This window comes from Lepidochelys kempii, chromosome 8 (assembly GCF_965140285.1).
Source record: "Lepidochelys kempii isolate rLepKem1 chromosome 8, rLepKem1.hap1, whole genome shotgun sequence".
NCBI lineage: Eukaryota > Metazoa > Chordata > Testudines > Cheloniidae > Lepidochelys > Lepidochelys kempii.
In genome coordinates this window covers 8,463,938-8,479,950 of record NC_136387.1, presented here as the reverse complement: position 1 = coordinate 8,479,950, position 16,013 = coordinate 8,463,938, and the positions used below count along the sequence as shown (strand labels likewise).

Here is a 16,013-nt window from a genome sequence, read left to right as displayed (position 1 = left end):
CTGAAAGTGGGGAAGGTTGAAAGGAAAATATTCGGTGGGGAAAGGCCTAAAATGTTGGTTGAATCCAGGCCCCATTTAGGATTAAAGCCACCTTCTAGGTGAGAACGAAGTTACTAGTTTAATTAGAGAGGGGGCCCAAACCAAAACCCTGGATCAGAGAATATTGAAACATTGGAGGTTTAGAACCAAGATCCTGATATGAATTTTGTAGCTGGCTAATACCTCTATACTGGGCTGACCCAAAACTCCAGATCCCAGCACCCTTAAATTTGGCGTCTTTGAAATCCGTATCTGAATTTTGTGGCTCATGTGCAAGTGTAATTTAATTTTACTTTCATTTATAGTTTTACTACCTGGAAAGGAGCTTATAACTGAGTAATAGAAGATTGTAGCTTTATGCAGAGAGTTCTAATTATGGTCATTAAGTCACTGTTGGTAAATAAACTTGTTAAACCCTGATCTTTGTGGTGCTGATGGGGCACAGTTATTTGGCTTCTCCTTCTCTGATGTTTGTCTTTGGAAGGGAGTTACAAAATATTGGCTGGTATTGTCTAGTTATTCATCACACGCACTGGAATTTAGACTTGGTTGCCAGAGATAAAAGCTGTAGATCAACTTACTCCTTCCTTGTTGCGGTAGCAACAGGGGAAATATGTGAGTCCTACATGTGACAGGGTTAACTTGCTGCCAGTCAAAAAAGCACCTGTAAAATGTGAATAAATACATCCGTAATAACTGACTATATACAACAAGGAAGCACAAATAATAACCTCTTAAAATGTTGTCCTGGGGTATCCATGGAAATCAACATAAATGTTTCAGCAAAAACTTGCATGAGCCAAACCATTCCCCTCCCTGACCTTTGCAGCTTTAAAAATATGCTGTGGGTTTTATTGGTGTTTGTATTAGAAGTGTATGACACTTGTTCTCTTAAATAACACTCTATATGCTTGCTTTTATATAGTTAAATTCACACTCTGTAAAATCAATTTATATTACTTAATTTCTGGTCCACTGAATACAAGTGTCTGGATCAAGAAATGGGTATTTTTCTGACCCAACCTATCTCAGAATCAGCGGGAACGGTCATTCCCAGAAACAGTGTTTCTGCAAGCAACACTTTAGCAATGATATTGTGCCATTGCATAACACTATCTAGGCAATGATGTAAAATGACGGAGAAGGGCTCCTAATCTAAAACAGCCATGTGTCAGGGTAGTAAGGTATATGGGGATAGCTGAAAGCACTTCGTTCCAGTTAACCATTGGCATTAACTGGACATGGGCTAATACCAATTCTAAGGGACAGCAAAGCTTACATTGGTTGGGAACATTCCTGCAGATTGCACACTCTGCGAATAGGCTTTGGCTTTTGGATCGTCTCGCAGTATCTCCGATGAACCATCTTGTGGTCTGTCTTCCTCCGGCAACCATATTTTGTAAACTGATAACCTTAAGAAAGATACTTCTTTTATCTTCAGCATTTACAATACTTACACACAACTCAGATTGTACTTGTCCATGAAGTGGCTAATAGTGTATTTTGAACAGTGGGTGACCATTCTACAGGATTGTAGATTGCACCTGGTTAGCATTTACTCTGCTCATTACAAGCAGCTAACTGTTTAGCACCCAGAACTACTAGTCCTCTTTGTCTTCTCACAACGAAGCTATAATCACAATAAATAACTGACTCTTCTGGAAGTGTGCAGAGAAGAGCAATAAAAATAATTATGTGTCTGGAACAGGTTCCATATGAGAACAGATTAAAAAAACACAGACTGCTCAGCTTAGAAAAGAGACGACTAAGGGAGGATATAGATAGAGGTCAATAAAATCATAAATGGTGTGAAGAAAGTGAATAGGGAAGTGTTATTTATCCCTTCATATAACACAAGAACTAGGCATCTTCCAATGACATTAATAGGCAGAAGGTTTAAAACCAACATAAAGAAGTACTTCTTCACACAACACAGAGTCAATCTGTGGAACTCATTGCCAAGGGATTTTGTGAAGGCCAGAAGTATAACCAGGTTTAAATAGACTTAGATAAGCTCATGGAGGATAGGTCTATAATTGGCTAATAACCAAGATGGTCAAGGACTCAATCCCACGCTCTGGGTGTCCCTAAAACCCCAACTGCCAGAAGCTGGGATTAGACGACAGGCGACGATCACTTGATAAATTGTCCTGTTCTGTTAATTACCTCTGAAGCATCTGGCACTGGCGACTGTCAGAGACAGGATACTGGGCTAGATGGACCTTTTGTCTGACCCAGAATGACCGTTTTTATGTTCTTAAAGGGGCACCTCTTGGCATTACAAGGGTAAAAGTTTCATCAGTGTCCTCTAAATTTGCACACCTAAAAGAGCAGCCACACAGCACAGCAGCTGAAACCTCCTCTCTCCAGGCAGCACTGTCACCAGCATTAATCAGGATCAGGGTCTAGTACTCACTGATCCTTAAGCTGGAGGCTAAGATCACTGGACACAAAGGATTCAGGATTCATCTGCCAATGGGTGTGATTTTGTTATGTGCTTGAAGTTTTGATATGCTAGTTTTCATCAGCACACAGCCAACTCGTATATAATTGGTACAATTTCTCAGTAACAGACAGGGACAAAGACAAAAACTGTCATACCAGATGCGACCAAAGGTCCATCTTAGCCAGATATCCTGTCTCTAGGAGCAGTAAGGGATGCTCCAGACTGTTTTGGACAATGGGCAGTTATGGGATAAGCTGCTCTAAGAGGAAGCTTGTTCCTAACCCTATGCTTGCATTCAGCTTGTATCATGAAGCACAGTGGTTAATATTCCTTACACATTTTTTCTAGTTGAATGCAAATATGGATGTTCTTATTCTTTATTTGTCTAAACCTTTATTTAAATAAAATCCTGCTAAGCTCTTGGCCTTATTACTCTCTTGTGGCAATGAATTCCGCAGATTAATTGTGCTGTGTAAAAAATAAAAAAGGCATTTTCTTTCATCAGTTTTAAATGTGTTCATTTTACCTCCTCCACAGGGTTTTGAACACTGGGACCATTTTTTCAGAGCCCATTCATGTGTTACTGAATCATCTTCCAAAACATTGTTGTTATCTACATTTAAGGAGTCTTCATGGATCATGTATTTGTAAGTCAAAGAAATCTTGGCACCACCATGAGGAATCACCTAGTCAGGAAACAAGACAAAAAAAAAACCTTTAAAAAGTTTATATCAATCTTACAATGACAATCATGACACAGATATAAAAATGTTCCCCAAGAGATTTAAATGTTTTAACTCCATTAGAACTGTTCTTGCTATCAAGTATCTCTTTATCATTGGAACATAGGGATTCTTATACTGCACATTTAAATAGGCCATCACTGCTTTGAATTGATTTTTCTTGCCAGTGTTGCATTGACTTGAAAGCACTAAATTTTTCCATATCCTATTCTAAAGGAGAGAAACATTAGGGTACAATGATAAAACAAAAACAAAGATAAATTAAAATACAAAGATTAACTAAAACAGGTGGAAAGAATTGTAATAACCTCTGTAATAAACACAACCTTTCTTACAATGGTCTTGCAAGTTCTATGAATAATAAACTCATTACCTAACCAAAGAATGGAGTTTCCACATAAAAAATGACTTAGAGCCAGCTTCCGCTATAGTACTGAAGCCAATGGGACCATTCACGGAATATGTTGCTATTCCACGTGAGTAAAGGTATTGAAATCTGGCCCTTAGAGAATGTAATTTTTATTCTTCCAGCGGGCTAGATTTTCAACTGGTGTATACCAGCACAGCTCCACTGACTTCAGTGAGACTCTGTCAATTGACACCAGTGGAGGGTCTGGCCCACAGTATTTACACTGCATTTACTGTTTTACGATATACAGTACAGTGAGCAGAGTTTGAAAGATTTGTGAATTAAAATTCTGATATGGACTAAACCACCTGAGACCCCATTAAATGATCCTTGATGCAAAAGCATCCTGTGTCAGACATTTTCAAAAGCGGGTGCAGATGTTGTTAAAGGGTAATGTACATCTGACTATGATGTGCTACACTGATTTTTTTCTTAATGTTCACATCTCAGCTGTGATTAGTAAGTTGGATATCCATTAGCTAGTGATGATTTCTAGGCCATCCACAGGAAATAATCAGGAAGGTCAGACGCTTGACATAGAACCCTGGAGTCACTGTTAAACACATTTCCAGTAAGTGGTAATGAGCAAGTTGGAAAGGGATTAAAATACATCACTTTTATTCTTAAAGCAGATGACTTAATGTGTTTCACAAAAGGAACCTATAATATACTATAAAACATTATGACTCAGTGTAACCCAGACACTGTCTTCCACAGAAGATGGTTTTCAAGTGGCTTACCAGAATGACTATTCCATTGCTCAAAGGCCCCATGGTCTGCACTGTTTCTCTATCGTCATCATTCCGGTATTCCCATTCCACACCCATGTCAACAAATACTTTAGAATCCGGTACATAGTTGTCTTCATTTAAAATGAATTTCCCTGTTTCTCGATTCTTAATTGCTATAAATAACATAACAAACATGAATATTTGGGGTTTTCATCTCATTTCTAATATTTTTTTCAGTAGAAGGCTAGATGAAAGAGCTCCAAGCATACCAGTGTCTGTTCTTCCCAGTTCTCTCATTGGTTTGAGAGAGAATTTTTTAGGCATTCTGCTTTACCTCATTTTGTTTTCTCACTCTAATACAGAGACTTCTGTGTATTTTTTTTTTTTTGGCCCTGTGTCTATTTGTATTTTTCTCCAGTTACTTTTCCAGGATACACCCCTGTGATCTGAATCCATCCCTTCTCTAGTTAATTTCTGTCCTATCTTCTACTATCAGAGACCGGAGTGGTCTTTGTTTTACTGATATCCCAGGCAAATGTGTACATCTGACTCAAGCACTCCTCAGCACCTTCAGGCTTTCCCCCACCTCATAATTTAAATAAACCAACAACCACTGGCCAAGATTTTCAGAAGTAGCTAGTGATTTTGGGTGATTCCATTTCAGGGGCTCATTTTGAGACAGCTTAATAGGGCTTGATCTTCAGAAAGCACTGTGTACTCATCCTCTGAAAACCAGGCCTCTTTAAGATGTAACTAGTAGCGCTTCAAAAACTGAGGCATCCCCAGGCACCAGTTATTTTGGAAAATGTAGGCCTCTGTCAATTTATGCACCAGCAGTCTGGTTCCCTATATAGACCTTCCCTTCCCCAAATGTTTCCAGGTGCCTAATGAATGTAAACTATTCCTCTTTGCTCCATATACACATCCATACATTGAAACCCTAAGGTTTCAACAGAGTGTGGAATTGGAGGCATTTTAGAGAAAACTAAACGGGAAAGTCTTGACAGAAGACTTTTTCTAGAAAACTAAATTCAACTCCCAGACATCTCTGACAACCCTCCACACCCTTAAAATACAGGTACCAATGTGTATCCCGATGTGCATCACCAAGTGGACCTCATGGCACCATGTACTGATTTCTATCACTGCAGCCTGTCTGCATTTCACATCTCTATCCCCATCCCCTGGAGTAACCTCTTTATTGCGGCAGCAACTATCAGCCTCCTCCACCCGTTAGAACATGGGTCCTATCTAAGGGAGTCTTTCCTCCATTCCATATTGTTCCCCCTCTTGATGAAACCAGCTTCCCCAAGTGGAGGAGCCGGTTCTGGGCTGGGCCTGCTCTACAATATCCCTATATCCTGCTTCTATCAACAATTCGGTCTCTTTTTCCCTCAAGTTCAGCAAACATGGCCTGAAGCTGCTGCACTTGGATTCAGAGTCATGAGCTGCTTCTGCTGGGTGCATGCAGGGAACATCTGGGCATAAGGAAAGTGGTCATATGTTCTTCAGCCTGGGCAGTAAAATAGGTAACACCACACATTGGTTTATCTGTTGCTGGTCTTCTACCCTGTCCTTTATATGGGGATGAAGGGAGTGGTTTATCTTGTGCCATGGTATCTGGTTGACCTAAGTTTTGTGTTGAAGTTTGAAGATAAAGTGTTTCTTTAATCTCTATACAGATTTTAATCCACTCCATTCACTAACAGCAGATTGAGCAGCCTACTCCTCTCAGGAATGACCCCCCCCCCCGTAATGTCCACATTTCCCTGGGTTCACTGTCTCAGTCTAGGGTCCTGAAGGATAATTATATTAGCAGTATGTACAGGCTTGTGAAGAAGCAGGTTGAAGGGAATGGATGGTCACACTAATGCAACTGGTTTACCCCAAATGAAGAATGAGTCTAGTGTGTTTCCTGAATTGGTCACCATTCTGATCTGCCACAGGGCAATGAACGGCATTTTTAAGAAGCATTTACTGAAGAGAAGCTTGAATGATTCATAGCAGAATTAGCAAGCCATTGGCTGTGAATCCACTTTCAATTAATAACAACCTATTAGACATTGCTTCTCACTGATCCCATTGCACCGTAAGGAGAAGATTTCAATTACTGTCTAAATTTTGTGATTGATCGGACATCCTAGCATCATTACTATTAACAATGGTGCAGAATTTGAAACAGAGAGAATGACAGTGCTATGCTTTGGAGGTAGCTGGGAAGTAGCTGAATACAGAATGCATATTGTGAACTATACACGTGAAGACAATGCAAATGCTATCACACCCTCCAATGAAATTCATCACCCCATATAGCAGCAGACACACAGTGATTCTGGGATCATCCTGCAAAGGTGCTAAGTAATAAAACATGAGGGAATTAGGATCCAATTTTCTAGTAAGTTTCCTGATTTGTGCATGTAAAGGGAGGAGTGTTCTTACGCATAGACAGATGCACAAACACATTACAAGGTTGGGGGGTGGGGGAGAAGCAAACTAAGCCTGTACAGAAAATATCACAAATGAATACTCACCAAGATTATGAATGGTGGCATCTGTTTCTTGTACAAGCAAGTGCCTTGCACCAGCAGGAATTTCAAACATCTTAATGTACCCTTTATTACAATATTTAAAAAAAACAATAACTGGTCAATATGACAAAAACAGAGCAAGTCTGTTTTACTTTATGTAAATGGATTTATTTTACAAAACTCAGGATGTTTTAAAGCAAGCTGGGCATAAGCAATTATGCTATTCCTATTCCTGTATCAGGTAATGAGAGAGGAAAGAGACAGTGACCTCTGGGTTAACAAAAACAGCTTGAATGCCATCAGCAACCTGATGCCACTTCAGACCAAAATGGTTCCTTATCTCCTGAAGTGAACAAACACAATGCAGAAGAGGAGGACATCCAGGTTCCAGACTGGTAATGACTGGGGATAAGATACTGTCATAGCATTCCATGGAATCAGATTCAATAGATGAGCTACATTAGTCTGCAGAGACATCTGCAATACGAATCAGTCTATAAGTCTCTTGGGGGGAACCATTAACATCACTTCCCTGTGCCAAGCATAGGCCCTGATCTTAACATAGAGGGACGACGACCTGGAAAAGGTCTTCACATACTTCCAAACTCCAGACCCATCTCAAAGATAAAGTCCTGACAGTGTCTGCTGGAATAGCTTAGCCTAAAACTATCTGCAATAGGCCTGTGCTTGTCATAGTAGCAAAAAGATCCAGAGTGAACAAACAAGAGAACTCACTGAAATCATTCACCCAGAACAATACATCTTGAATGAACTGACCTGGTTTCTTTGGTGCCCTGGAGAACGTTCCTTTCACCACCTTGCAGTGGGAGTTATCTCCACCACAGACACCACACTTATCCTCTTGCTTAGAGGAACCTATTACCCTGTCACATCCAACTTTCTGTGAGCAGAGAGGAAAGACAATGATACTTGTTTATCCAAACTTTAACTCAAATGATCCTTGGGTTCAGATATCAAACATAGGTTTTTAATATTAGCTAAAAAATTATAGTACTTCCCTAGAGTGCCCATAGGTTTTTAAACACACACATTTCCAGTCATCACAGTAATTGTAGCTTAGGTAAATATATTTTGTGATTCATTAGGGTCCTGGTTCAGGAAAGGATCACTATTAACTCAAGGGTCTTCAGCCTGTCCTTACCTTTAAACAGATGCTTAAGTTCCACTGGGATTTAAGCACCTGCTTAAAGATAAACACCCGCAGAAATCATTGTTGAATAGGGCTATAATTCCATTGCAAACTGTAATTTAAAATACTAATGAATTATAGCAGATCCCGATTTATACAAATTGTTGGTGATTATAGCCAGATCAAATAGATACAGCATACCTTTGAACATCACTTTCTTCAAAAGTTGCTGTATGTTCATATTTCATTATACATTCCACCGTCATCAAGCCTAATGTAGGAAAAGCTTCACTGAAAGCTAACTGTCACGGTTCATCTTAAAAACACGGCACATACTACTACCCGTATAGGTAGATGCTGCTGGAATCTATTCCTATGCAAAGTGATGGCAACTGCAAATATCACACACAATATTGTGACAGTTTTTGCATCAGCTAGTCCTGAAAAATGTTAAAAGTGAAGCATCAGGAGTGATGCTACTTACCAAACAATCCCCTCGCACACAGATGCTATAAAAATCTTTATATGAGCAGCGGGTTCCATCGTGTACCATTCGTTTCATATAAACTACGTCACCAGTCTCCTTGGATTCACAGTATAGGTGGCACCTTTCTTTAGCTAGAAGACAAAATGCCCCATATTTTGTTAAGTTTGAACCGCTCCTTTGCTCAAGCTACGAATGTCAGTTTGAATGGCAGCAGTATTAGCTATCAGCCTGCATCATCATTCATACAGCGCCAAGCACACTGTCCGCATCCAATAAATGCTAAATTGTTATTATCATTATTCTATGAAGGCTCAGTTGGAAACTGGTGGATAAAAAAGAACCAATGGATTGTTCTTGGGACTGTATCTTAGGGTTTGTTGACTGCAAAAAAAGAGCCACAGCTGCGAGTCTCAGAGCCCAGGTAAACTGACCTCTTTGGCCGGGTTTCACAGCCTGAGCTCCAGCCTGACTGGGAACGTCTCTACTGCTATTTTTAGCCCTGTAGCTCAAGCCCCGCAAGCCTAAGGCAGCTGATACAGGCTCTGAGACTCACTGCCGTGAGCTTTTTTTTTTCCAGTGTAGACATACCCTTAGTGACTTAGTTGAGTTTACACTGTACATTGAGCCCAGGCTCTGAACTCAGGTTTGAGCCCGTGGCCACCTTCTGTCTACACACAAATCAGTCTGACCTGGGACAGCAAGCACTCAGAACCTGGCTCATAGGAGTCTGCTGGTGGGAGGGGGCATCAGAGCCCAAGCTCCCCTGAGACTCAGGTCCAAGCCCTGTCATTTTGCAGAGTGGACAGCGCTCAAGCTGCAGACGTGAGACAGGAGGTCTGTGTAGTGCAATACAGATACATTAGCATGGTTCTGGGACCCAGGTCCAGCAATCATAAGCCACAGTTTAAATTGCAGTGTGGATGCTCAAGCCGTAGTTGGAAACACTAAGTCCACAAGGTCGGGTCCCACAGACCTGGGTTAACAATGCAGTGTAGACATATCCAAATAAGCCATTTTACTTCTTAGGGGGCTGCACTCTGTACAGTGCAATCTGGCCTGTGTTTGGGCAGTTCAGAGCTCCACTACCTAAGGGGTGGAATTCTGCCTCAGTGCTCATCCTCACTGTATATAAAACTGAAAAAGCAGATAGGATTTTGCCCTTGAATAGAGACAGTTCAACACTGTATGTGACATTGGCTTCCAAAGACTGTTAGGAGAGTATTGGACCACACCGTTTACTCCTAAACAAAAATATACTTCTCTACTACTGCAGTGCTTGGATCTAGGATAGCTTAAGTCATCAAACAAGACAGGCACTCTGACAGACCGTGAATAAAGTCATTTTACTACCAGTATGTGTGCAAACAGCCAAACCATTGCATTTCTTTCTTTTACTCTGTTCTGAGTGAGCTGAAAACATGCAACAGAGCTGAAATGACTGGTTAAGGACTGAATAAATCTAGGTCCTCAAACATGGCTTCTTTGTATCCCATTTTCACTCACATCCCTTGCTTTGCCCATTGACTACTCACATAGGGTGGGCACTTAATCCACTGTATGCCATCATGTGGGCGCACAGGCCAACAGGGACAAGTTAGCCCAAATGCATGTGTATGTGCACGCAGTACAGACAAAACACCAAATTTCTAAGCCTTCTGAGGTTCAGTTGATAATAATGGGTACAGCTAGCTAAAAGCCCTTTCTTTTTTATTCTTGTCCTGGATACCCTTATGAGGAACATACCGAAGCAGCAGCTTGGTGGCCTGCTGTTTGCAGATGCTATGATTCTATGCAATGAGGAGAAGGACAGTCTAAAAGAGGATCTTGATAAATGGAGAAATGTGATGGAGAGACATGGGCTCAAAATAAGGAGAGGAAAAACAGTATGCAGGATGGTATGCAGTTTCAATAATGCGAACATGGAAGTATTATCCTTGACACTAGATGGGCAGACAATGCCGAAAACACAAACTTTCAAGTATCTGGGCTTCAGAATCTGGGAAAATGTGGAAATTGAGGAGGAAATTAGAGCTACAATAATAAATGCCAGGCTCAGACGGAGAGAGATGAGTGGTGTTGTGTGTGACAGGAAGATACCAGTAAAATTAAAAGGGAAAGTCTATAAAATGGTGGCCTGTCCAATTTTAATGTATGGCACTGAGTGTTGGGCAACAAAGAAGAACCACGAGCAAACGATCTGTTCCACAGAAATGCAAATGGATGAGTGGTGTAAGCAAGACAGACCATGTGAAGAATGAGTATGTTAGAGGCATGTTCAAAGTAACACCCATAAGTGAAAAAGTGAGTGAGTGCAAGCTCAGATGGTTTGGTCATGTAAAGAGCAGTCCTGACAACTATGTGGGTAAGAGAGTCCAACAGAGCAAGACCGAAGGAAAAAGACAGAGAGGCCAACCCAAGAAAAAATGGTGGGATGTCATAAAGGAAGATTTGTTAATATGTGATGTGATACAGGATATGGCATTGAACAGACCATTTTAGAGGGAGAGGACTCACAGAGCTGTCCCCATTAGATGGGATTAACACAAGGAAGACAACCACTAGTCAAATGAAGGGAGACGGAGACCCTAACTTCAGGCAGATCTGCCAAAGTGACTCTCTAGAGAAAAGACAGGTAAGATAAAAATGTATGTTGCTCCCAGACTCTGAATACTGTATATCCACTAAAATATTCAATTTATGTGCACTTATCTTCATAAGAGGGTAATGTGTGGCCCTGAATATGTTAGAACTGCACTTTATACCATACTTTTATGAACTTAAGGCTTGTCTACACACCAAAGTTGTATCCCTTTAACTATACGGGTATATAATTAAATGGCACAGCCCCCCACGTGTGGATGCAGCTTTACTGGCACCTGTAGCCTTATTTCTGCCCAGGAAGGGGAATAAGATGGTATAATTATTTCAGTAAAATATCACACCCCTAACTAAACCAGATATACTGATATAAAAACAGAGCAGACAAGGTAGTTGTCTGATCTAAAGCCCACTGAAGTCAATGAAAAGAATCCCATTAGCTTCAGTGGGCTTTGGTTCAGGCTGTAGAAGAATATTTCATACACACAGGTCTGTGGGCCACACTGTTCTCCCCCTCTCTGTGGAAGAAAACGTACATCTTGAGATGAAGCCATGAAGCTATCTGCATCTGCTCCTCTTCAAATCCTAGCTTGCACAAGAACTGAAGAAACAAGTAAAGCAATAGTGAAAATTGTTTTGGGGAGCAATTCAGACAAATGAACTACATGGGCATTTTGCCATCAACTCCTGGTTCCCATCAACTCTCAAGTTTAATACATTACGATTGACCTTAAGAAGAGCCTTTCCTCTATTGGGATCTGAGAAACCAGATGCGGCCAACTCTGGCAAAAAATGGATGCTTTGGCACCTGGGTTCCCTATTATCCATTCTTTACTGTGGCCAAAATTTTAAAACTTGGCTGCCTGTTAGGACTCTTAATCCGTACTAAAGAATTGAACTAAATGTTCTGATTTTAAAGATGCACAGCAGCTCCTATTGACTATCGTAAAGTCTGAAATTTGTTTTTATCATCTCCCTCATCATGTTTTCAATACATTAAGCTTACAAACTAACATGCACAACCCGTTTCTGCATCTGTATCAACGGTCTGCAACTTTGCTGACAGCACAAGCAGAAGAGCCAAGGATTGAGCCAGCATGGAAAGCAGAACTGTCTGTTCACCCCAAGAGGGGCTCTCTCCTGCACCAGGTTGATGCACATTGGTAAGGGGACCTGGGGAAGCCTGCAGTGCTAATGACCATGTGGCACCTCATTGGTAGACAATGAATTTCTGTCCCCAGAGCGGTCAGACTGGGACTAAATTTGCTACGACAACATTAGAACAAGATGGGGAATTACTAACCATCGAGATGCTCATATGGGAGCCAGTGGTGTTTCATATTCTGATATTCAAAGTAAGGATCCCATTGTCTACACTGCTCCTCTCTGAAATCATCAAACTCCTTGGGACAATCTTGAGTGTTGCAAAGCTGGAACTCATAGGTTGGCCCTATGCATGTACGGCCTCCATTAGCTGGGCTGTGAATAGGAAAGAAAAATAATGGTTAACTATAGCGTTAATGAATGAAGCAAGGGTTTTTTGTTTTTACAAATCCCTTAGGGACTGTTTCAACTTTCATTGATGTTGATAATACAATAATGCTTTCAAGACCCCTGTAATGTACTGTACTGTTATAACCAGCTTCATAGATGGGTACACTGAGGTACATAGAAGATAAATGATCTACCCTTGGGTAAAAAGTGGGTCAGTAGAAATTTTGGCAGCATATAATCCAGGAGTTTGAACTCTCAGGCTATGTCTACACTTATGGTGGCGTGCAGTACACACCACAGTGAAAGGTTCCGGCAGCAGGGAGACAGCAATGAAAAACTCTGGCAGCTCCCCACTGCCAGAGCCTTTCCCCACTGCTGGAGCCTTTCACTACAAATAGCATTGTAGACATGGGAGGCACTGCTAGGGCGTTTCAAGAGTACATCCTGGGGGTTCAGGCTCTCTTCTCTACTCCCCTAAGCTGTGCCTCACCATCTATACTGCTATTTATACCCATGCTAGCTGTGCATGCAGTGTCTGTACTCTACACGCCTCTGTAAGTGTAGACATACCCTGTTTTTAACCTCCAGTATGCAATATTCCTTCGTGCATTACTTTATCAGTAAATTAAAAGGAATTCCTCCACAATCATTCACTTTATATAAGAAAAAAAATGGGGTATGTTGACTTACTGTGGATTGTCACATTGCCGTGTCCTGTATTTTACCCCTGTACCGCACGTTCGAGAACAGGAGCCAAACTTACTCCATGCTCCCCAATTTCCGTCCTGTTTCAAGATATCTGGAGTTAACCAGATGCAGTGACCTTTAAAGCAGTGCTAAAAGAGAACATTGAAAAGGTTAAATACTGTGTGGCTGCCATCTTGATACATTTGAACACATAGTCTGAGTACTGCGTATCATTATGGTCAATGAAATCTGAACAGGTTTCATTTACAGGCATGGGTTATGAATTTCTTCACTTCTCCAGAAGATAAGAATGAGTCCACACTCTCCTGATGTGCCTATGGTCCCAATCCTGCAAACACACGCATATTTAACTCTACTTAAGCACACAGAGTTAAGCATGTGCACAAGTTATTGCAGGATCAGGACCTAAGTGTGTACTACTGCTCTCTATTGCCTGGAATGTCAAACCTCCTCCAGAGTTTTATGACTCCACTTTGTGGCTGCAACCATAACTTTACAACAACTAACAGACTCATTTAGTACAAGTGGTAGAGACTTAAGCTTTTGGAACCACAGATATCAAGTGCCGTTTCTTATACCACATGCACTCAGTACATCTAGCAATGATGAGGATTCTTTTTACAACATACAGTTTCTTTACAGCACATAAAATACTGTGTAGAGGAGGGAAAGGGTTCACCCACCCACTGTGTTGAAAGCTTTAAGGTGCACAAGTACTGTCAGCGTATGTCTACCCTTCGAGCAAGGGGTGTGATTACCAACTCCAGGAGACACATCCATGCTCTCTCTGATCGAGCTTGCACTGTAAAAATAGAGCATAGCCATGGCAGTGGAAGCAACAGGAGGGGATAGCTGCCCCAAGTATGATCCCGTCCGAGACCTTGGACACATATCTGGGGCTGATGCCCCTCCCATTGCTCATGTTGCTGTGCCTACACTCTATTTTTAGCACATTAGCTTGATCAGAGCTAGTGTGGGTATGTCTCCTCAAACTGGGAATCACGCAGCCAGCTTGAAGTGTAGACATACTAGAAGAGAAATGGCATTAAATGAACAATACTTAGCATATTATATGTTCAATGCACTGTACCAGACATTAACTAATTAATCCTGACAACAATCCTACAAGGTAGGTAGGTATTATTACCCCAAATAACAGGTGGGAAAAGAGAGTGAAATGACTCACCTAAAAACACACGGTGAATCAATGGCAGAGCCAGGATTAGAACTCTGGACCACCTTACTCCCCACCCTGTGCACATTCTTTTAGACCACACTTAAAATCATGGAAAGTTTTTCACGGTGAGGTCATTAAACCACAAAACACTCTTCCAAAGGAAGTGGTGAAAGCCCCATCCATGCAGAAGTTCAAAACCAAACTCGACAAAACACAAGGAGAAACACAGAGGAGAACAATTCTCAATACTCATACCTTAGAGTAAGTAATGTCTGACCTAAAAGGTTTTCTCCATCTCTGTGGCTATGTCTACACTATACACCATTTTTGGTGGTGTGTAGCTTACATGCAGCTAAATACAAGCCACAGAGAAAAGCACACCATGTCCACATGACAGTGTGTAGCTACACGTCAGTGAAAGGCTCCGGCAGAGGAAAGGCAGCTTTAGTTACTCCTCATTGCCAGAGCCTTTCACTGCAGCAAGGAAGAGGAGGGGAGACAGTAAGGGAAAGGCTGCTCACCTGCCATCGGAGCCTTTCCCCACTCCTGGAGACTTTCCCTGCGGTGGCAAAGGGCTCCAGCAGCCTTTCCAGCTGTTCCCCCGCTGTTGGAGTCTTTTCCTGTGGACAGGAAAGGCTCCAGCAGTAGGAAGGCAGCAGGACACTACACTGCTAAAAAATAGCAGTTTAGACAGGAGGCATGGCTTGGGCCAGTTGAGAACTTGTGGAGTACAGTACTCCAGGTACATGTGTCTTTACTCTACTACAGGGGTGGGCAAACTTTTTGGCCCGAGGGCCACATCGGGGTTGCGAAACGGTATGGAGGACTGGGTAGGGAAGGCTGTGCCTCCCCAAACAGCCTGGACCCTGCCCCCTATCCACCCCCTCCCACTTCCTGCCCCCTGACTGCCTCCCTCAGAACCCCTGACCCATCCAACCCCCCTGGTCCTTGTCCCCTGACCGTCCCCTCCCGGGGTCCCCTGCCCCTAACCACGCCCCGGGACCCCACCACCTATCTAAGCCCCCCTGCTCCTTGTCCCCTGACCGCCCCAACCCCTATCCACACCCCTGCCCCCTGACAGGCCCCCCAGGACCCCTGACTCACCCACCCCCCCTACTTCTTGTCCCCTGACCATCCCCTCCTGGGACCCCCGTCCCTAACTGCCCCCCCGGGACCCCACCCCCTACTCCCTGTCCCCCCCCATCGGGACCACCCAGGACCCCACACCCATCCAACCCCCCCTGCTCCCTGTCTCCTGACAGCCCCCCTCCCCAAACCTCCGCCCCATCTGACCACCCCCTGTCCCGTGACTGCCCCCCGGAACCTCCTGTCCCCCACTACCCCTGCTCCCTTACCAGGCTGCTCAGAGCGGCAGGACAGGCTTGTTGGAAAGCCTGAGAGGTGGGAAGGCACAAGACGGGCTGCAGGGAAGGGGGGACAGCGGGGGAGGGAGCTCAGGGGCCAGGCAGGACGGGCCTGCGGGCCGAGTTTGCCCACCTCTGC

General features: G+C 42.7%; 1 protein-coding gene across 1 annotated transcript in view; it reads right to left on the bottom strand.

The window, feature by feature from the left end:
* The window catches only part of ADAMTS2 (ADAM metallopeptidase with thrombospondin type 1 motif 2), a 258,738-nt gene that overhangs the window by 13,678 nt on the left and 229,047 nt on the right, over positions 1 to 16,013 (bottom strand). The window contains exons 11-18 of the mRNA XM_073355401.2: positions 13,316 to 13,461; positions 12,435 to 12,610; positions 8,531 to 8,664; positions 7,674 to 7,797; positions 6,900 to 6,980; positions 4,378 to 4,541; positions 3,012 to 3,171; positions 1,319 to 1,451 (exon numbers count right to left, since the gene is read on the bottom strand). Coding sequence (XP_073211502.1) covers positions 1,319 to 1,451; positions 3,012 to 3,171; positions 4,378 to 4,541; positions 6,900 to 6,980; positions 7,674 to 7,797; positions 8,531 to 8,664; positions 12,435 to 12,610; positions 13,316 to 13,461 — 1,118 coding nt within the window. The remainder of the gene's footprint in view (positions 1 to 1,318; positions 1,452 to 3,011; positions 3,172 to 4,377; positions 4,542 to 6,899; positions 6,981 to 7,673; positions 7,798 to 8,530; positions 8,665 to 12,434; positions 12,611 to 13,315; positions 13,462 to 16,013) is intronic.